This window comes from Colossoma macropomum, unplaced genomic scaffold (assembly GCF_904425465.1).
Source record: "Colossoma macropomum unplaced genomic scaffold, Colossoma_macropomum, whole genome shotgun sequence".
NCBI classification, from domain to species: domain Eukaryota; kingdom Metazoa; phylum Chordata; class Actinopteri; order Characiformes; family Serrasalmidae; genus Colossoma; species Colossoma macropomum.
In genome coordinates this window covers 99,444-122,092 of record NW_023494833.1, presented here as the reverse complement: position 1 = coordinate 122,092, position 22,649 = coordinate 99,444, and the positions used below count along the sequence as shown (strand labels likewise).

The window sequence follows — 22,649 nt, the reverse complement described above, 5'->3', positions numbered from 1 at the left end:
AGGGAGGGAGTCAAGTTACTGAGCGACTTTAGAACAAGTTTAAAGCCCCTGAGAACCTACATCAGTGTTTTGTAATTAGCTCAGTTTGTGGACACTTGCCACAGTATGCCTTATGAATACCTTTCCAGTGTCCAATAAATGACATGTAAACTAAGTATTTCTTGTCTTTTGGTGTAAATTGGGTGGTCCTAATATTGAATAAAGCTTATAAAAGCTTTACTCTCACCAATCACAAGGCTTATACAGCCTTAATAAAAAAAAAAAAATAGGCTTTCTCCGTTCTCTTTAGGTCTAGCAACTGAGAAAGTTAACTAGCTAGTGAAAGGTGACCTAGCAAGCCTAACCAAGCTAGCAATTGACCTCATCTGTCACTGTCTACCTTTTGACCTCAGCAGGGGGTCTAAAAGAAAGAATATCTGCATATTTAGTATTTATTTTATGAATTTTCCCCTTTTTCATGCTTTCACACCTTATAAACAAAAACTTTGTGAAGATACTCATGCATTTTGAAAATGAATGAAACGTTCTAGAAATTCTTTAATGTTACTTGTGTTGACAGTATCTGGGTGTTGTGTAAGCAAAAAAGCTAACAGGCTCCTCCAGTAATCAAGGCAGACTTTTAGATCAACTCTTTTCTGATCTGTATATTTATGTTCCACTATACTAATGATCTATTTATTTGCTCACAAACTGCAGTATCTCAGTCAGTGATGGGATTCAACATCGAGTCAAGTCCTTGGAAAACCTTCAGTCTAAACCAAGAAAACCAGTCCTTCGGCTACAAAGTGATACAGAAAGATGAATCAAGGTGAGAGAGACAGCACATCAAAGACGTTTCACCTTCTGCTGTATTCTGATCTTGAATATCTTAGATATGGGATAAAAAGCAGGCTGAGTTGCCATTTTTTGGGATAGTAGGTAAAATGTGAAAAACAGAAAGCAGTGATTTATAAATCTACTTTGACCTGTACTTGAACTAAATCAGTACAAAGACAGGATAATTAATGTTTTATCTTATCAATTTTGTTTTAAATATGCATTCGCTTTGAAACTGATGCTTGCAATGTGAGAAAAAAAGTCAGGACAAGGGCAATTTAAACACTGTGAAATGTTCAAAAACATCTTAAACAGGTGATGCAATCATGCTTGCATGCTTGGGTATAAAAGGGGCATCCAGGAAGGGCCTAGACATTTCAGCAGTTTAAAAATACTGTTCCTCAGTGAGTGATTACAGCTTTGTAATGTCTGTGTGTAAAGAAAAAAGGCTGAAAACCACAACTGAATGCCTGTGACCTTCGACCCCTCAGATCGCACTGCGTGTTTCTGTGATGGAGATCACCACATGAGCACAGGAGTGCTCTGACAAACCGTTGTCAATAAGTCTGTTGCTGCATCAAAAAATGCAAACTAAACTGTACCATGCACCGTGAAAGCCATATATCAACAACATCCAGAAATGCTGACGACTTATCTGGACTCGAGCTCATCTGAAATGGACTGACTGGAATCGAAAACTGAGAAACTTGGAATGTGGAAAACTGACGAGTCAACCGTTCAGATTGTTTATGGAAATAATAAACATTGTGTTCTCCAGGCCAGAGAAAAGAAGGACCACCCAGACTATTACCAGCATAAAGCTCTAAAGCCAGGCTCTGTCATGTTGTAGGGGGTTATAGGGGGTAACATACACGTTTGTTAACAGTGAACACATTTTGAAGCAAAATCTGCTGCCTTCTAGACGCTGTCTTTTTAAGGAAGGTCCACACTTATTTCAACATAACAGCACCAAGAAACATTCTTTCAATTTCTCCTATTGAAAGTGTGTCTTATTAAGCTAAAAATACAACAACAAAGGCCCAATGAGGTTGCACAGCTGAAGACGTATAAAACAGAAGAATGGCAAGATATTACACTTTCAAACTGGATCAATTTGTGTCTTCAGTTCCCAAATAAGTGCTGTCAAAAGGACAGTTGATGTAACACGGTGGTAAACATGATCCTGTCCCAACTTTTTTGGAACGTTTTACAAGCATCAAATTTACAATTAGTGTGTATTTACAAAAAACAACAAAGTCAATAAGGTAAAACATCAAATATTGTGCTGTTTTCAATTGAATACAGGTCAAACTGAATTCACTAATTATTGCTTTCTGTATTAAGTAGTATTTCACAACTGTTTTTGGAACTTTTGTGGTTTGTACATAAAAATTAATTTGGTTTTCATCAGCATATAACACTATAAACATTAGGTAACAAAATCTTTTCTGTCTGTTCTCAGTTTGATTGTGAGTGATCCCTTACTACAACATCAGAATAAAAGAGGTCAAGTTTATAGCTGTGGGATAAACTCAGACTGCTCACCATTACAGATTAATGGTATTTAATCAACGCATTTAGTATTTTCAGACACATTTTCTTTCAAGTAATGTAGAGCATTTATTGTACTTAAATATTTATTGTATGTTAAGATGTTTTTAGAAGGTGCTGCTGCAAGTACTTAATCAAACTGTCCTCTTTCAAAACTGAACACAGAGCCTCCTGAGGCTGTTAACATGTCCCTTGGTCTTTCAATGACTAAAGATCCACGGTCTTCAAAGATAATGGTAAGACTCCAGACTCTCCCAATCCATACATAAAGAAGGATCAGTGACGCTGTATACAAGTACAGTAAATATATATTCTCCTTCTGTACAAATATCAGACGGAGGACCAAGTTATCTTCGAAATTAGATTGAAAACTGTTTGACAGCTTTGGTTAATTTTCTCAATGCTTGGTGAACGATGAACACTGGGCCCCAACCTAACAGGTTTAGTGTGACCTTTTGACCTTTTTTTCCTCCTCAGGTCTGTGGTCCAACCATCCCCAAAGACTGCAAATCAACCACCACCTACAACGGCATGTGTTTTATGATAGAAGGTAGAAATGTTGATACTGTACCGAGGGAATTGAGAGGTAAGTCAAATGGGGATCTACAAACCCAACAAAAGTCCAAAACTTTGTAAAGATCCATTTTTCATTTGTCCTGTTTTGTTCTTCGTTCTCAGATTGCCCGCCTCCCGCACAAACAGATATTGCTTTTCTGTTGGACGGCTCTGGGAGTGTAAATGACTATGACTTTAATAAAATGAAGCACTTTGTTACAACACTGATCCAAGGGTTAATTAGCCGGGATATTCGGGTACGTACAGAAAAGTTTCAAACAGTATTAATGTTTTCCATAAAGGGCCTTTAAGGGCCTCTACACACTACAGACTGTTGCAGGGTGAAAAGCATAGCCAGACAGTGAGTTTCTTTCACAAACTGTGCACTTTTTTTGTACTTCCATACAAATGCTTTCTGGGGACTTGATTAAATGGGTAATTAAACTGTTGATTTGTGCGTGAATTTCGATAAAGCATGCTCACGTGAAAAGTCTTATGCATATGAGCATAAGAGTTTAATATCAACAGGTCCTAGGTCCTTGGAAACAACTGAGTGAAAGACATCTCATTTGGCAAACAGGTTTATTGTCAATTCCTCCTTCCTCGAATGTTAACCTTGAATCTCTTTCTCGCATCCTCAGAGGAAGGAGCTAAGACGCAAGGAAAAGATGCAAATAAAGGAAAATAGTGTAGTGTTTCCCCGCAATTTATTAACAGCTGTAGTCAGCCATAGCTATGACCTACACAACGGGAGTTTGGCTTACAGTTCGCTCTAAGAATAAGCTCTGTAGTCACGTCTGCATTCCTTCACTTCCAGGCCTTGACCCAGTTTTTCCTGTTCTAACATATATATATTCCCACAAAGAAGGCTAGCAACACCTTCACAATAAGAGTTTTTATCAGAATAAACCCAAAGAATAACTGCTGTAGAACTGATAACCTAGAATAAATATGTCCACATTTCTTCAATATGCTACAATAGCTTACCTTTGTACCTGAGTTCCATTTTTACTTCATCGGTCCACACTTGGCTGATCTAGACGTAGTTTTGCATACTTCTGACATTTTCTGAGGAGGTTGCAGGGAATGTTTCCTTCTGATGGATTTTCTGTGCAGGTCATGTTTGTGCAAGCAACACTGCACAGTAGAATGGTGCACCACCACTCGTGTGTCGGCCGAACCTTCCTGCAGGTCCTTAGCTGTCATAGGGAGAGTTTAATTTTGCCTTTCTGGCCAGCATACGAGCAGTTCTATCTGAGAGTTTTTTATTGGTCCTCCAGATATTACCTTCATTTCCATGGCTCCCCTTAAGTGAATTTCCTTAATGACATTTCAGTCAGCTTTGAAATCTTTTTAAGGGTTTTTCCTGTTTTGTTGGCATCAATTAGCTTCATTTTGAGATCCTCAAAGAGACAAAGAGCTGCTTGGAGGAGCACATAGTTGTTGACTGTTAGCACAAGATTTGAAGAGTCAGAAATTATAACACTGGAATTTTCATCAGCCAAGAGTTTCTAATGACAACTCGACCTGCCCAACCATTTCTAATGAGTCGATTAAGGCCTGACGAGTTAATTATGTTCTGAGAATTTACAACTAGAAGAATTTCCAAACTTTAGCACATGCTACAAATACTATTTTATATATTCTATTTTTAACATCATCAGATTTAAAGTAACCATGTTTTATCATTAGCAGAAAAATGAAAAAAAAATTAAAATAGTTCCCACAGGTTGTTTACTTTTTTTAATGTAAAAAATCAACAACATATATTATTTGGCCAGGGGTTCCCAAACTTGTGCATACAATTAGATTATTCATAACATCCCAGAGGGCACAGTTTTCTCTGGGTAATAGAATTAATGGTTAGCATCCTGAGCTACCCAGAGATTTTGTGGCAGTTTAAAAATATGTGGTGGAGCTTCACATGTCTCAGGGGAAGCACATGCTGGCCTTCACCCTCCCAGCTTGTGGCATTGAGTGATAAGGGGAGACTAAACCGGGGGGACTGGTTTAAAAAATGAAAACGACCATCTCTTATTGCACAGATGACACCAGTCAGTCAGTCACACTGGCTCTTTTAAAACATGTTACAAGAATAAATCAGGTTAAGCTTCTTACTAGCATCATGTCCCACATGTGCAGGTCACATTTTGGATGAGAATTTATTGTATACAATTACAGTGTATAGGTTATATGATGGATTGGCCAGAGGTTAAAGACAATTTCTATTGACAAGACAGTTGCTGAATGCTATTAATGTTAGATAAAAAGTAAAGGTGCGCAACATTTTTCTTGTAAAATTTTAAAATGTTTGTCAGAGGTTGATCATCAAACTGAACTCTCATACTGTTACATTATTTTGTGCCATGTTTTGTGTATGTTGTATGCTTGCCTCACTTGCATTGTTCTCTTTTCCTTTCAGTTTGCTGTTGCACAGTATTCTGGTTACTGTACAATCCATGTAGACTTCACTTCCCATTTAAACACCTATGAAATAATGAGTATTCAACAGTTAAGAGGAGGTACCTACACTGGAAGAGCGATCAACAAGCTTGTGTAAGGATTGTTCATGTGTGTGAAAGGCATGAACTCTGCATTTTTATGTTATGGGAAATGACTGAACTAAATTGCCAGAAACTTCAGGACAAATAATGCCAGTTTTTAAACGTTACTGCTACACTGCTGAACTGAGCCTTTGTTTGATTTGTTACACACAGGAATGAACTGTTTGCCAAAACAGCCAGACCAAACGCTAACCGAGTTTTGATTGTTATAACTGATGGTGAATCTAGTCGTCGTGATGATAATCTGTCGGATGCTGCTGAAAATGCAAAACAGAATAACATCATTCGTTATGCTATAGGGGTAAGACATTCTCCTACATTAACAAAGTTTGAGATTCTTGCAACAGACATTCTTGAAAACCCCAAGTCAGATGACATTTTCTTTTGTTCTAAGTTCAACGTAGTTTCATATATAAATATATCGTTTTGTATATAAATACAAACTGAATTACGGCAATTCGAGCTCTGAGCGAAAGAGTTACCCACTAACATCCCCCCCTTACCATGACAGAAACTGATTTTGAACTTTGCGTTGGTAACAATCAAGATAGTCCCGAGTCCATGTAGTTATATTCATTATAGAAGTATTGTCAGTTTTAAATGTCATGCCGTCTGAGGGATCGGAGGTCACATTCAGTATTAGTTTTTGGCCTTGCCCTTTACACACAGAGGAATCTTTTAATGGTATTATGAATGTAGATGGGGAAATCCCTGAAGTCCCTAAATTATTAAGAAACGTTCTTAATAATTTGCTCACACAGTTTTTCACAAAAAAGTTGACTGAGCCTTTTGTAAATGCTCCTTTTATACCCAATCGTCATAGCATTGCCTGTTACCTATTCACCTGTTTACCTGTAGAAAGTTCCAAAAGTTCCAGCACTGCTCCTGTTTCAGCTTTTTTGGAATGTGTTGCAGTCATCAAGTTTAGGATTAGTGTATATTTACAAAAATCAATGAAGTTGATATGGTAAAATATTACATTTGTGCTGTTTTCAGTTAAATACCTGAAAAAGTTTACAGTTCAAAACTTAATTTCAGTTAAATTTTAATTTGATTGTGTTTTAGCTATTTGTTTTCCATTTGTTACTCTTTTTTACTTCATTATCAACTTTTACTTTTTATTTACTGCTGAGTTATTGTTTAACATTTTCTATTCTTTTTTATTTTATTAACTATTCTAAATAAATTCTAGCATTTTATCACTTTTGTCCCACTGTAAGTGGAAAAAAAAAAAAACAGCTTAAGTGAAAAATGGTGACAAATAGTGTGTTCCATTCTGAAGGCTGCTGCCTAACTAGTCCCTGCCTTCAAAGGCAGCTCTCTCTTTGGGCAGCATTTTAGCCGAAAAGGAACCTTAGCAGGCATTGCATTCTGGACAGTGCTTCAGAATCATCATACGACATATGTTTCACTGCGTTGTTCACGTTTCATCTGTTTACCTACAGTTGCTTGTTAGCTTATGCTCACCTCCGACTGTAAAGGTGGATTACCTCAGTGTAAAAGGCTCCCGAATGTTGTGGAAATTTGTGTATGAAGAACAGGTTGCTTTAAGGAGTCGTATCTGTTGTTATATACTTGACTAGGTGCCTAAGATAAATACAGATAACTGTGAATACTATTTTTTTCAATTATTTCAATTCATTCACTACTTTCATCCACCTTAATGGACCTACTTTATTTTGAAGAGCCAGTGCATTACTAACGTTAGCTTCACCTAAAGAGTTACAAACGCAGCCTGTCTGGTCGCGTTCGACAAGTGAACTGTCAAAAACAAACAACAAGAACAGTTTCTAGAGCTCTCCAAACACAAATATATTAAATACTTTACACAAATACTGCAATCAATCAAAATGGTAAAGACAGAAGTCAAGATATAACTTACATTTGTAAACGGTAACACACAACATTGTGGGCAACCCCACAATACTGTTCACCTTCTCACCATCTGAGAGTTCTATCGCTTCAGTCTGATAAACACAGCGGATGAAGCTGCCGTTTCGGCTGAGCGAGGAGTTTACAAGGTAACACTTTTACAATATTGTTTCGTATTTAATAAGTAACTGATCAGGAACTAAGCAGGAACGAATGAGTAGTGCCGCATTAACGCTTAGGTAATTACTCTTTACTACCAAGGACTACTAGTCAACTATTCTCTGGGTAATAGTGAACTGATGATTAGGGTAGTTCACTATTAACTAAACAATAACTACCTGCTGAACTACTAACTGATGTAGTGTACTCCAACACTTCTAACAGTAGTGAAATACACTACACAGTGTGCAGTCTCTACAATATAATGGATTATACCTTCCATTTCTATTCCCAGAAACAGGTATCCTCAGAGAAGGCTGGGGGCATCACACCACACTGTACTGACTGGTGTCCCTCGTATGTTTGTTTTGATCACAAACCTTAAAAGGCTAATGCACATCTTCATATTTGGCAGTCTGAAACAATTTGCACATCAGCCTACAAATGGGACAATTGCTAAAATTCTATAGTATTCAGTAGACCAGTCTGCTTACCTCTCATCTTTAGAAAAGAAAACAACATTCTTTTCTGCACGAGCACATGTGCCAGTGTTGTTTCTTCTGAACAATAGTTCTCCTTTGATGTCCTCTTGAAGACAGGGTCAGTTGAAGAGAGGGCTCATGGAAATATCTGAATGTGTATGTGTCCTGCCTTCAAATTCACTTGGTTCTACATATTACCAAGTGATTATGTAATTGCTATCTGTTAGATAACGACTGAGATGTTGCTGTTCTATATTAGGAGCTAATGATAATCAGGAACAATATAAAGTGAAACAATGGTAACTCATTATTAATGAACTAGGAGTTAATGATGATTAGGAACAGTATTATAAAGTGAAACACATGGTAACTCAATACTAATGAACTAGGAGTTAATGATTATCAGGAACAGTATTATGAAGTGAAACACATGGTAACTAACTATTAATGAACTAGGAGTTAATGATGATCAGCAACAGTATTATAACTTGAACTACATTAGAAATAAAAACGCCTAAAGAAATGTTAGTGCTTTATTAAACCTAAAGCTGCTGCTGATGTTCTCTTATGAGTGCATGCTAGCTGGGTAGTTAATTTAGCTAATGTGAGCTATGCTAATAGGCAGTAAAACTTTGTGCCTCAGATATGAAACAGAAAGATGTGTAATTAATGTACTAGCAGAACATACTGTGATCAGTCTCAGCTCTCAGACTTTCTCCTTCAGTAGTAATGACAAAATTTCATTTCATTTTGTTTGTGTGTATTATTTTCAATGGTATAGTGAGCTAACCCAGGGATGTTTTCACATTTGGACTGCTCACAAATAAAAAAAGGACTTAATAAACAACTTATTTACTCTAACATGTGCTTATAATTCTGAAATAACACAGTAAAACAGACATTGTACAAGAAGACCGTAGCTATTTAGCTCAGATGAGTTAGCAGCTTAGCTAACTGTATATCTACATTAGTGCTGCAGTCTGAATAAAACCTTGAATCTGAATTAAAAGTCTCACATTAGCGGCCCGGGTGTCTGCCATGAGTCTGATTCACTCATCATACATGAGGAAATACAGCGAGTCACAATTAAAATATGAACAGAATTATCAAACTAATCCACTGAGAATGCAGGATTAACTTTTAATCATTCTTTTGATTAAGATTGAGACTGAGACAAGATTTTTCAGAATTTAAAAATTAAAAGAAAGAAGAGAAAAACCACTGAAACCACAAAAAGTTTCCTTGTTATTCATTATGCATCATATATAGATGAATATTATATTTATAACATATTTTGTAAAACTAAACATTAAATAATATATAGGCTGAAAATATTGTGAAATATTATAATATTATAATATTTGTCCAATTCTGTATTATAACTTTGATGGTAGATTATTCCCTGTTCCTTCTTCTCTAAAATCGTATTATATTTACTAAAAAGATTTAAATTTTTAAATGTGACTTGATGTTTAAATGTGATTTCCTCATGTACGATGAGTGAATCAGACTCATGGCAGACCCCCAGGCTGCTAATCTGAGACTTTTGATTAACATTCAAGTTTTCATTTAGATTGCAGCACTAATGTAGAGACACGGTTAGCTGACTTGCTAACTAATCTGAGCTAAGTAGCTACGGTCTTCTTGTACAATGTGTTTTACCATGTTGTTTCAGAATTATAAGCACATGTTAGTGCTTTATTAAACCTAAAGCTGCTGCTGATGTTCTGTTATGAGTGCATGCTAGCTGAGTAGTTAATTTAGCTAATGTGAGCTATGCTACGGCAACTGGAAAAGATTGTAGTAAAAATGCTGAAAATATCCAAACGTAAATAACACCTTGGAGATGACTTTATATAGCAAGAATGATATGGTGTATTAAATAAATATGAACTACTAATTTAGTTATCTAGTGAATTATCTGAATGTGTTGCACATAACTTTGTTTTTGAATTTTGAACACAACAAGCAACTAGTCACGTGACCGTTTCACCGTGTAAAGCCAGCCCACTTTTACATGTGAGACGTTAACCCTCCAAGAATCTTGTGCCAACTTCAGCATCAGCTGTACGTTACACCAGCACCAAAGCACTCGACCAGCCAAACCTTGCCCCCCCGCCTCCAAAACCTGATCAAAGCTGTTGAGAGAGATTGAGACTCAAGGATGAACCTGAAACAAAACAAAAAGATGACCAATCTATGATTAAATGCTATATTTTTGTTTAGTTACGTCATGAAGCATAATGGCTAGGGAATAAAGGTTAACAGTAGTGTAATTTTTCTGCATTTAAAATGAGACTTTTAGTATGTACTGTTAAAAGCTCTGTATTTTTCTTCGTTAGGTGGGTGGGGCCTTTAATAAACAATCTGCAGAGAATGAGCTGAACATCATTGCGTCTGATCCAGACAGTGACTATAAATTTAAAGTGGATAACTTTGATGTGCTGGATAAAATCCGTAAAACCCTGGAGACGAATATAATTGCAATTGAAGGTATGTCAGAAACCTATTTTGGTGGATAAGCTAAGTTTTTTTCTGAGTAAGCTACTGCTGCTATATCAGAATAAGTGTAGAGATTCATTTTGTCAGATTAATGTTATCCATGGTTCAGACACGTACAGTAAACTACAACTTTAAAACGTTTTACCTTTATTTTTCTGGATGTGTGTTGATCTCTAACTGTCACATTTGGTCCTTCTACCTTTTCAGGTACCCAGACTTCAGGAGATTCCACCAGAATGGAGTTTGCGCAGGATGGGTTCAGTGCAGCGTTTATTCCAAATGTAAGGAACGGATATTATTTTGTACATTTAATTTTGTTATGTGGTTTTAGTGAATTTGCACAAATTAGTTAAATTCCTAGAAAAGGCAACACAGTCAGATGCTGCTTTTCTAGGACAGATCCACTTGATACTTACAGAGTCAGGTGGGTCAGACAATGAATTTCTAAAATAATAAAAGTAAAATAAAAGTGAAAAAACTCACAAGATTAGTTAGTAGTTGCACAAAAAAAGTAAATTAACAGAATTTAAATAAATAAATTTATACATATATATCAGTATATATTGTAACGGTTATTGCAATTTTAATCTGATTATAAATATGATTATTACTGCTTAAACTAAAAAGGTCAGGGTAACTTGGATTTAGTTTAAAGTCTATAGACCAATGCAGGGAAGAGACAGACACTCATGCCGAGGATGCTTCAATCAAAAGTAACTTTATTGGCTAAATATGACACTAAAGTTGGATAACTTGGTTAATAAACAAAAGAAAAGAAATAAACAAACAAGGGAATGGCTCAGGCAATGTAACTTATTTCACAGTGTAAAATGGTCTGCAAAGGTGGCTGAGGGCACTCCTTGGGAAAGCTACTCGGGCCAAAGGACAAAGGATCTATAGGGCAACTTAACCTAAATTAGCATATATCTAAAAGAGAATTCTTATCGAATAAAATAGCGTCGAACCTTGACTGCACAAATGAAAGATAGCCAGCCTTACTTTGAAGTTGGGAGACAGAACTGCGAGTCCTCTGAGATGGGTCGCTTGAGGATCGGCTGGAGCTCGCATGCTGGGCGACTTCACACAGGTGACACACTGTAGTGGATGACCGACTTCGGCGTCTCGCCTGCCCGAGGATGAAGCTTGGAACCAGGGCAGTCTTCTGGCGAGGATTCAGTTCGTCGGTCGAGGCGCGGCTCTGGCTGGGCTTCAGAGTCTCTGGGCTTCTTCTTAGGGCTGCTTGAGGATGGAGCTTGGGACCAGGGCAGTCTTCTGGCGAGGATTTGGTTCGGTGGTCGAGGCGTGGCTCCGGCTGGGCTTCAGAGTCTCTGGGCTTCTTCTTAGGGCTGGGGAGTGCAGTCAAATTTCGAGGCTGATGACCTGAATTACTGCCTATCTTCGTCAGAGCTGAAACTTGAAGAAATTCCTTACTTGGCCATGTAAAGAAATCTTCACTTCCTTCTCTAAGGTTGGGTTAAACTTAAAGTTATAAACAAAAGACAAATTACACGAACAACAAAATATCCAGATCTGATCTAAGCGTTCTAAACTTCTTTCTTTCTATCCGCGGTTGGCACAGACTTGGGGAAGTTTCTCCTTGTTCTCTGGAACACGAACTCGAACTAACTGGAACTGGCGTGCGTGCCGGTTTTACTCGGCTGTTGGCCCCTCCCTTCGGGGGTGGAGCGAAGGTGGTGATAGGTTGTGGTAATTAGCTATTCCTAGTTCTCAATTCTGATTGGGGGTGGTTTCTCTGTGAGCTCCTTCCCAGGGAACTCCCTTCTTTGTTCCCTCTATATTTGAAAAGTTTAATTAGAATAAATCAAAACAGTTTCAGATCATTAAGTTCCAAAATCCACACAGACAAACCTAACATTTGTGCGTCAACGTACAGTTTTATCCACATTACCTGAAAACAACTATTGTAAAGGCAGAAATAGTCTTACAGGTAACCCTTTTGATGTCTTTTCATGGCAGGAGATTTACCACAGTAAAATCATCACTTCAAAGAATAAAATCAAGTGAACGAGAATAGTAAAATAGAAGGCTAGATGTAATAAGTGAAAAGAAAACCTAGGTGCATGCCTAGTGTTCTAAAACCACTACTTTAACTGGTTATTTCAGTAACTTTCAGACAGTTATCCTACACATTCCTAACATCTGGTAAAAGAAAGGAGAATACACACTTTAAGTAACTGGGTACACAAATACAAACATCATCTCTTGCAAATTAGATAGGATTGATAGTCAAACATGCATATCAGTGAGTGTTTCTGGGGTCCTTTGTGAGCAACAGTCCTTACGGTGGTGATGTGGTAATTCTTGTTTTCACACCTTGGGGTGCTGTGGGTTCATGTTGAGATCCTCAGCGGATTTAGAAAGTTTTTAATTCTCAGTTCAGATGTCGTAGCAGTCCCGTTCTTGGTATGTCTAGTTTAGTTAAAATGAGTCCTAACGAATGGTTGCAGTTTGAAATGGATGTATACCTTAGAAATGTACTTTCTGTTACTTAAAGATAAGTCCTGTGGACAACTTTTGGAGAGCCATATGCCACATTCCAGAGGGGGGTGCTCTGTTGCCCACTGGGTCAAGAGAGAGAGGGTGCTGGTTCTTGATTCAGTCGTAAATTTGACTAAGTTTGGGGTTGGGAGTGTTATGTCGACAGATTTACACTTTCAACTCCAGACTCGCTGGAGCCAAAAGGCCCTTAGCTTTTGGGTAAACACTCATCTTGAAGTAACGTTTCAGCCAGTGTTCGCTACAATATATATATGTAGCAGTGGTACTAGTAAAGCTGCATGTGTTGTATGACAAATAAGAGTATTGTAGTACTGAGATAACGATATAAAATGCCCATAATAATACTTATAAAGGGTTAATCCCATTAAGTAGACTGATTTGTCCTTTTAATTGTGGAATAAAAACAAAGGCAGCATGTAAAAGGTCTAAAATTTAATAACCCTTCTGTGAAATGTGCAGGTAAGTCATTTTCTCCACAGTAAGATTCCCTTCAACAAGATTTCCCAAAAGGGGGCATTTCTAGCTCTCAAGCAGATGCCTCCACTGAGAGAAAGGAAACCCACACCAGCAGGAGCTTACTCAAGCTCATGCAGTTACAATTACAAAATTAAAGATGCAAGGCAAAATAGTTGGTTATCTAATGGAGACCTCAATGATGGAAATATGGAATTGCACGTAACATGTGGAAGAACATTTTGTAGCATAGGTTGTGTGATCCTTTCCCCGAGCAGATGAATCTGATGACTGAAAGAGAATTCAAGGAGAACTCAGTCTAAACTTGGTGAAAGACCCATCTTGTATGTATGAGGATGTGAGTCAATTATCTACTATTGTCATCATGTATTCATCAGTATAATGTTGATTTTGAGATCATTTGATATCTTAACATAGAGCTGGACCTTCTCTTTGAGCCTGTGCGTGTGACATTAATACGTAAAGACGTACAACGTGGCGTAAAAAACTTTAAATTAAATCAAACAAAGCTTTAAATTTGTTTTATAATGTTAGAACTACCTGATATTACATAATTAGTTATCAAGAGCACTAGGACTTTTTTATGAGTCAATTGTTTGATTAAAATACTATACAGTAATACTGCATATGCACACACACTCAGTACATCTTTTTCATGTGTGCAACTGTGATCTTTCTGTTATGGCACAGGATTCACTTCTCCTAGCATGTGCGACAATATTGTCCTACTGTACAGCCCTATCGAGGGTGCTGTGGAGGCAAATTTTCAACGCAGCGATGTTTGTGTGCCACCATGATATTAAAAATAATTTAAAAATAGAAGGCCTATCTTGGCACAAAGGAAGGCATGTCTTGGCATTAGGCTACCTTAGTTAAACAGTGGTTAGCTTACTGTGGTATGATTCGCTGAACATAATAACAGCACATATTGGTCTATTTGAAGCTTATTTTATACCAGAAGCCATGCAGCAGAACAGAAAAGTGGAAGGCAAGCTACACAAACCAATAAAGCTGCAGTGACACCAAATGAAAATAAAATTTGTGTAGGATGCAGAAATGTAAAAAAGGAATTAATTTCTGGTAGCAGTTATTTTAACATAAGTTCATCTAGTTGAACAGAAGGGTGAACTGTTACATATTTTTTTCTGAAAAAAACAAAATGGAGCTGCTTTTCAGTCACTGTAGTATCACATATCAAAACTGCAAAAATGAATCTAGTTAACTACCTAATGTTAGATATACCTTCCCTCCAAAACCGCATCACATCCGTACCGCCACATTGATCAACACAGGAGTGCACTGCATGCAGTGCGGTAGCTGCTTTTGCTTTAAAATGCACTTTTGCTTGCATAAAAATGCTTCCACAAAATAAAATAAATAAAGGAATCTTTCCTCCAGAAAGAGTCCTCCTCCGACTCATGCCAAAATACCGCTAACCTGAGACAAGACAAAGACCATTAATCTGGTACCTGGAGACCAAGACCAGACTTCAGCATTATTGTATTTAATTTTAATTAAACAACTGGCTCATAAAACAAGCCCTATGGTCAGGTGTAATACTAAGGTATAAACGTGTAAATCTTTTCTCTATTCAGTTGAATCAGTATTTCAGAAAACCTTCTCTTTGTCATGTGTAAGTTTTACTAAGTAAATACTTAAGCGGTTTGATATCATGAGATGCAAGTTCTTCTGGCAGCAGTTTTCCAGAACTTAGTGTACTCTACGAAGCGTCTCTGTGCAACAGCACTCGTTTTTACAACACACATTCCACCCAGGGGGAGCCTGAATTGGTAAACAATAGATACGCACATTCAGATGGTCTTATTTTCTTGGAGTTGTTATCTGTTTTGATGTTTATGTGCTGGAGCTGATGTTTGTTTGTGTGTTTAGGGAAATGTAATATTAAGTGCAGTTGGGGCTTTCCAGTGGAAAGGAGGATTCCAGGAGTATTCAGCTCGAGGGGCTTATGAATTTCAGAAGGGCAATGAACATGACAGTTATGTAGGTAAGAACTCTAAATTACACTAAGTACATTAATCTCTGGGACATTTGAGCTGAAATGAATATTTCACAAAGGGCTTTTCTGACCCATATAAGTCAAACAGTGCTTACCACATACTTGATTAGACGCAGCTACCTTGTAGCTCCACCACTTCTCCCACTTGTGATGCACAGTTTGTGTTGGCCATCCTCCATCTCAGCACATCATATGGAAAAAAAACATAATCGGAAGGATACAGCACTTGGAAAAGAGGCCTTTTACGTCAACAGCATCTGTGAAGGGATTAGAGGATGCTTAATTTTTAGATGGGAATACAGGTTGGAGATGTTTCCATCTCAGACTACCGTCAGAATTTTCGAAGTACTTTATTACGTATATAGTACCCAACCCTAGTAATTCCACAAAAGCAGTCCTGTGGTCAAAAATGCAAGAAGTGGTTTCTAATAAAGAGGATGAAAATGAATCATTACTGTGTTCGCAGGTTATTCCATGACAGTAGCAACAACATGGAGCTTCACATATGTTGTTCTGGGAGCTCCGAGGCATGAGCATAAGGGAGCAGTGTTCATTTCATCAGTGCAGACAAAGACAGTAAATCAGCTGAATTCATCTGAGGTCATTTTTTAAATTAATATTTTATAAAGCTCAACAACACTTGACTAATAAAGTAACAAAGCCAGAAAAAAAGTTATGCAATACCTCATTCGTACTAATAATACTAAAACTTACCTGAATGAAGGCCTACTAACAAATACTTTAAGGTCAGTGTTTCTCAACCCTGGCCCTGGAGTATCCTCTGACTGTCCAACAAAGTTTAGAGTGTCCTGTGCTCCCTAATTAACTGACTAATTAACAAGCCCTTCCTGAGGTTTTCTGGGTGAGTAAGAGCAGGAGAACGTTACAACATGCAGGTCAGTCTTACTCCAGGACCAGGATTGAGAAACGCTGTTCTAGGTGCTAGAAAAAGAATCAGGAATAGTCAAACAGTGCTGTGCAGAGAGATTTGAAACACTTTTTGAGTGGTGCAGTTTTTTAGAATGAAGTTCTGAACCAGTTCTCTTTCTTTCAGCCTCAGATTGGAGCCTATTTCGGAGCTGAAGTGTGTGCGGTGGACCTGAACTCTGACTCCTACGCTGACCTTCTGCTGGTTTCTGCTCCACTGCACACACAGGACGGTCAGGAAGGAAAAGTCTTTGTATTCTCCATGTCAGACAGGGTAAAGAGAAAGGCAAACATGTCTGTTTTCCTCATAAATTGTCCAAAACAGCACTTTCTTCTCCTGCCTTCTTCCCTTGTGATGATTATAATAAGATGTCACTGACTGGTTATGTAGACTTTTCAAAAGGGATTGCATTGATTTTTCAAAAATTCTGCACTATTTAATTGTTGAGATCTAAACACTTTAAACATTTGAAGTTTGAAAAACTTACTGACTTTCTTTACAGTGGTGGTGATAGGAACCAGACATTTTATTTACTGTCCAAAACCACCAGTGAACCTACATGTATCTTCTGAGTGGGAATGTTGATGATGAAAAATAGTGGAAAATCTGAAAAAAGTTTTGTTTTGCCTCACAACACCCTGCATGTACCTCTCCACCATGAATGGATTTAATTAAGGGCAAAAACTTTTCTCAAAACTAACGTAAAACAATGTATCAGACATCAGGCAGTGAATTCATAACCATTTCATGTAGTAACTTTTAGTGGACGTCTGGTTCCTATCACCACCACTGTGAAAGTCTGACTCTATAAGTTTCTCTATTTTACACCAAACCACTCTGACTGATTTTGTTTACATCTGCATTTATTTAAGCATGAATTTTAACTTCATCTGTATTATTTTTACAGCCAGAATTTAAAAAAATTACCCTGAATGGAATGGCAGGACAGAAGGGCAGGTTTGGCTCCTCAGTGGCCAGTCCAGCAGATCTAAATGGGGATAAGATTCGAGATGTAGTGGTAGGAGCTCCATTGGAGGATAATGGACAGGGCAGCATCTACATCTTTAATGGAAGAACAGAGGACATCACACCTACCTACTCACAGGTGAGCAAGAAAGACACTTTGTCATAAAATGAGAGTCTTGAATATTTTAAGACCGTCTTTCGCCTCCATGTGACTAATTCCTGTCTATACTGCCCACTGGGGAACCTGTGACTGTTACATCTCAGCCTAAAGTTCAGGCTATAATTACTAAAACTAAGAAAACAAGAAGAAACCAACCTCTACATTAATTACACTAATTTCTGCTAGCACTCCTTTGGGCCTTCTAATAATATATTCATACTAAGCTAATGTGATGCATATTTGTCTGTTCTAGATTAAACACAAAACTTTTAAAACGTTCCATATTGTTCCATATTCCATATGTCATATTGTTGATGTTGGAAGAAAAACTTGAGTCTCCATTTTTGTTGTTTTCCCTTACATGATTTGAAAATGTAAGTTGAAGAAGTAAAGGAAGTAAACACAGCATATTCTGTAAATTGGTTTAGAAAATAACATTATTCTGTAATTAATTGTTAATGCAAATATGAATTAACTTAAAATAGAAAAAAATACATTGTAAAAGTTTGAACACCCTTCCAGGTTCAGTCTCAGAACTTGACCTGTTGGGTCTGGTTAGGCAGGTCGAGATTTGTCATTAGGAACTGTCAGTTGATGAGAGCGTAATAAATTCTCTGACTCTTCAAACTTTGTGCCAACTCTCAACGACCATGGGCTCCACTAACCAGCTGACTGAGGATCTAAAATATTAGAAAATATAAGCTAATTAATGCCTACAAAGCAGGAGGATATAAAAAGTGCTTCCAGCTCAGAGTTTCCACAGTCCAAAATGTCATTAAGGAATGACAGTCAAGGGGAACCATGGAAGTCAAGGCAGGATGTGGAAGGCCAAGAAAACAATAACAGGAAATATAACAGCAAAGGACCTGCAGGAAGGTTTAGCTGACACAGGCGTGGTGATGCTTGGTGATCTGAAGTATGCGAGACAACATCTAGCTCTAGAAACAAGTGCTCCGGTATGTTTGGAGAAAAAAAAGGAGCAGTATTTGACGAAAAGAACACCTTGCCAGCTCTAAAGCATAAGGGTGGATTTAATATGTTGTGGGCTTGTGTGGCAGCCAGCGGCACAAAAAACATTGCATAAGTAGATGGAAGAATGGATTCCACTAAATGTCAGCAAAAACTGGAAGCAATTGTGAGACAGTCAGCCAAGAAACTGAGGCTTTCTACAACGAGACAATTATCCAAATCCACCATGAACTGCTTCAAGAAACGTAAGCTCCTGACTGGAAATCTCTAAAAAATCTTATATGGTGAATTAAAACTGTTTCTGGATTAAACATTGCTATGTTTAGGGTTAGTATGAACTGCTGTCATGATTTTGTGACTAAATTTTACAGAAGTTAAGTGTTATCACATGCTAGTTGGTCGAGCTCGACTCACCCCAAAACAGTTTAAAGTTCATTAAATATAAAGTAGCATTTGTAGGGAAAAATATTTTTAAATAATTAGCTGCAGAGGGTGTTGTAATTCCTTTCACTTCAAAAATCTACAAAATATATAATGTGGCCAGGGGTGCCTAAACTTATGTGTAAATGTAAGTGCAGCTCAAGTGCAAAGGGAATGGTTGAATAAAAGTTGGCTTAACGTCAGACTCGTATCTGACAGTCTCTGACTTATATGTGTCTGTTTGTGTGATGACAGAGAATCAGTGGTTCCTCAGTACAGACGGGTCTGCGGTTCTTCGGCCTGTCTCTGAGTGAGTCTGCTCTGGACCACAGTGGAGACCGTTTGACGGACATCGCTGTTGGATCCAAAGGAAGAGTCATTCTCCTCAGGTTCAGTCAAATATGATCAGTAACAGGTGGAGCTCATCTACACTCATGTGTTCATTTTAATACCCTTTAATACCCTCATACTTCCCTATAAATCAGTTTATAACACAGTTCCTACTTACCTCTCCAGAAACTCTGCTCTCTGCATTCTGCTGCCCAGGATTTTGGGTTATTATTATTATCAATATTATTACCATTGTTATTATTATTATTTTACTATTATTATTATTATGGATCATATATTCAGTTTCATATTCTTTTGGACACTTTTTATGAGGTATGTATGTGCATCTTTAGACATCTATTCAGAAATATCATGCCTAAATATGAGAATAAGTAAACATAAGCCCACCCTAAAACCCCGCCCTGGCCATATAAGATAGAATTAAAAAAATAGGTCACATAGCATCATTTAAATCTGATCAAATCTGTAAAAATGTAAGACCTTTGATTTCAAAGAGATGTTGCTGTTAATATAGTAGTGTTGTACAACAGCTGGTTTAAATGAATGTTAATGATGTTACATGAAAAATTCTTTTAGTAAAGTAAATTTTTTTTTGAGCAGTGACAAATCTAAGGGAGGGCCTGGCTTCCTACCCCCCCCCAGTAGACCACCCCCCTCCCCCAACCATGGCTACGCCCCTGATGAAGACATGAAAAATGTTTGAAAGTGACCGTAGAAGTGCAGTCCATTAGTCGAAATTGAGATTCCTAGATTTGGAGTAAAGTAGACTGATTGTATGATTTATAGGACTTTATAAGTCCTGAACTTTTTAATTTCACAATTTATTTTACATGAACATTTGTGAAACAGATCTGTTTGTGTAACCAGTCCTTGCATGAGGCCCACTGTATTTCAAAGAACATTTATATTCTCATGCATGTTTATGTTAATGTATATGTTTGTGATACTCAGGTCCAGACCCATTGTGTCCTTGGTGACCAAAGTAACCTATAGTCCATCAAAAATCCCCACCAGACCCACTGACTGTGCAAATCCTCTCATAAACACTCTACGCTTGTGCTTCACTATGAGCGGACTCAACACTCAGATAAGAGGTCTGTACATCTAACTTAATTGCTTTTCATAGAAAAGTAGTTGCTTCACTTCCAAATAAGAGCTGTGACTTGTTGGAAATTTGATGTAGCAGGTGATCTGTGATCTGTTCTCTTCTGTTCAGACTTGGCTGCAAATATTAACTACACTTTAAAACTTGATGCGAAGCGACAGAACTCTCGGGCGTACTTTTCACCTAAAAACCGCCTTCTAACTGCTAAGATGACTGTTCACCTACAGGAGGTGTGCAACAACCACAAGTTCAATATAGAAGTGAGTGAATAGTTTTGTATATTGTGACTAGGCAGGTGTTTATAAAATTATTATTTTTTTTTTATTTATTGACCATTGCTATCAGGCCCTGTGGTCAACAAAATTGTTCCAATATGAATATAAGCAAGCTAACACTGCTGTGCACTGAACGGAACATCATAAAACAGGCAAGTACACAAAAATACCCCAAACAAACCAGCAGGCTTTGTCCAGTGTGGCAGTTAAGTTGCTTTGGCAGTAGTAGAGTACATTAGGATAGCTGGTTTTCTTATATAAAAGGGTTGAAGATTAATAGTAGACTTACTTCCATGCGACATCAGTTCAGTGCTCAGGAGTGTTAGTTTACTATTAGAATGGATGTAGCATTGTTTGTATTTCAACTCCTTAACAACCTTGTAATTTGGATCCAGTGACATTCAGTGGGAAAATGGACGTAGGACAAAACATATCGGGTTTGGAACGTTTTTGTGTAACACAGGGTGAGATACACACACTGATGGGATCTGTGCTGTACGTGAGATCTGAATTTTGAAAATTAGCCATACAAAACAACTTGAAAATAGATTATTTGGCTCCAAACTGAGTGACTAACACTGAACTCTAGGAAGCAAATGTTGGCAGTCACATCCTAAAGTCATTCCCTTCAAGGTGGGCCGACCAGACTGTGTTATTAAAGTAGAAATGCTGGTATGTAAGCAGATACTATAGTAAGCAGGTCAGGTCTTGGTTTTTGAGGCACCCATCTCCATCCTCCAGCTGTAAATCCTACAAACCTGTGTCCTTTTCCAGCTTTTAGACGTATAAGTGAATGAGAATGCGTTATTGATTAGTAGAGATGAGCATCTTTTTAAGCGTCTTGTGTGTCAGCTCATATTTGTAGTACAGTCCAGAGGGAAAGGAAGTCATGAATGACTCAGTAGCTCCTAAAGATGAATGTAATACTCAAACAAATAAAGAATAATTATGCTGCATGTATTTTATTGTTGAAGAATTTACCTCATTTTGATTTCTCCTATATTAACAGTGTAAGATCAGCAGTGTTACATAACATTTATTGGTCATTCCCTTTTTTGGTTAGCTTTACCTGGGTGCTGATAATTCTCAATCACCATAATTCGTCATACTAATTAAATTCATTAATTTAATGAAGTTTCTGTTTACCACATGTTGAAATAACTTTTTATATGTCATCCAGCTCTGATCAAGGGAAACTCACTACATTAAAAAAAGGTAAAAGGCACACAGAGGTTCAGTGAAAAGCTCAGTGTGCACAAAAAATCTGTTTTTTCTTTGCTTTTTTGTCTCACGCAGGCCTGCGCAGAGGACGCTCTAAACCCGCTGTCCAACGAGTTAACATTTACTTTTGAGGGCCTCCCTCTTAGAAGACAGGACAACTTAACGCCTGTACTTCACCCTGACATAAGACACACCTCAGACCACAAAGTAAGAGCTGATGGTTTACAGTAAGCCTTTCATCTTCAACAGAAATATACATCTGCTGCTATTAAAGATGTTATATAAGGAAAAAACAGATGATACAAAACAAACTCAGCTGCATTCACTTTTCACGCTTCAGATATAGTTTATGAACATCTAAATGAAATCAAATGAAGAATTTTACCTGATAACCTGTGTAGAATAATGCATGTTAGACGTAGCATTGGCACGTGGCTTTATTAACTATATCAACTATATAATTACACAGCTGGATTTTGAAATAGACTGTGGACCCGACAACATCTGCATCGACAACCTCAAAGTGGATTTCAACTTCTCTGGGTAAGACATTAGCGACAAACCCATTAACATGACAGTAATTATGATGAAGTCACTCCATTCCTCTATACTGTATTACAAAAACACGGATAGTATTTTTAAAAAGTACAGAACTGTGCAAAAGTCAAACAAAGCCATTAAGTACTAGTTATTAATTTTTCAGGAGAAATTTATGAGGAAGTTTAAGGAAAATAAGTTGAAA

General features: G+C 37.5%; 1 protein-coding gene across 1 annotated transcript in view; it reads left to right on the top strand.

Moving 5' to 3' along the window:
• Positions 1 to 696: 696 nt before the first annotated feature.
• The window catches only part of LOC118800274 (integrin alpha-X-like), a gene marked incomplete at its 5' end in the record, with an annotated part of 31,533 nt that continues 9,580 nt past the window's right edge, over positions 697 to 22,649 (top strand). Inside the window, 18 exon segments of the mRNA XM_036560485.1 lie at positions 697 to 808; positions 2,279 to 2,376; positions 2,533 to 2,603; positions 2,845 to 2,953; positions 3,046 to 3,179; positions 5,345 to 5,478; positions 5,640 to 5,787; positions 10,342 to 10,492; positions 10,709 to 10,782; positions 15,386 to 15,500; positions 15,979 to 16,112; positions 16,567 to 16,713; positions 17,348 to 17,545; positions 19,211 to 19,344; positions 20,258 to 20,400; positions 20,523 to 20,671; positions 21,983 to 22,114; positions 22,377 to 22,450. Of these exon segments, the coding sequence (XP_036416378.1) occupies positions 697 to 808; positions 2,279 to 2,376; positions 2,533 to 2,603; positions 2,845 to 2,953; positions 3,046 to 3,179; positions 5,345 to 5,478; positions 5,640 to 5,787; positions 10,342 to 10,492; positions 10,709 to 10,782; positions 15,386 to 15,500; positions 15,979 to 16,112; positions 16,567 to 16,713; positions 17,348 to 17,545; positions 19,211 to 19,344; positions 20,258 to 20,400; positions 20,523 to 20,671; positions 21,983 to 22,114; positions 22,377 to 22,450 (2,257 nt within the window).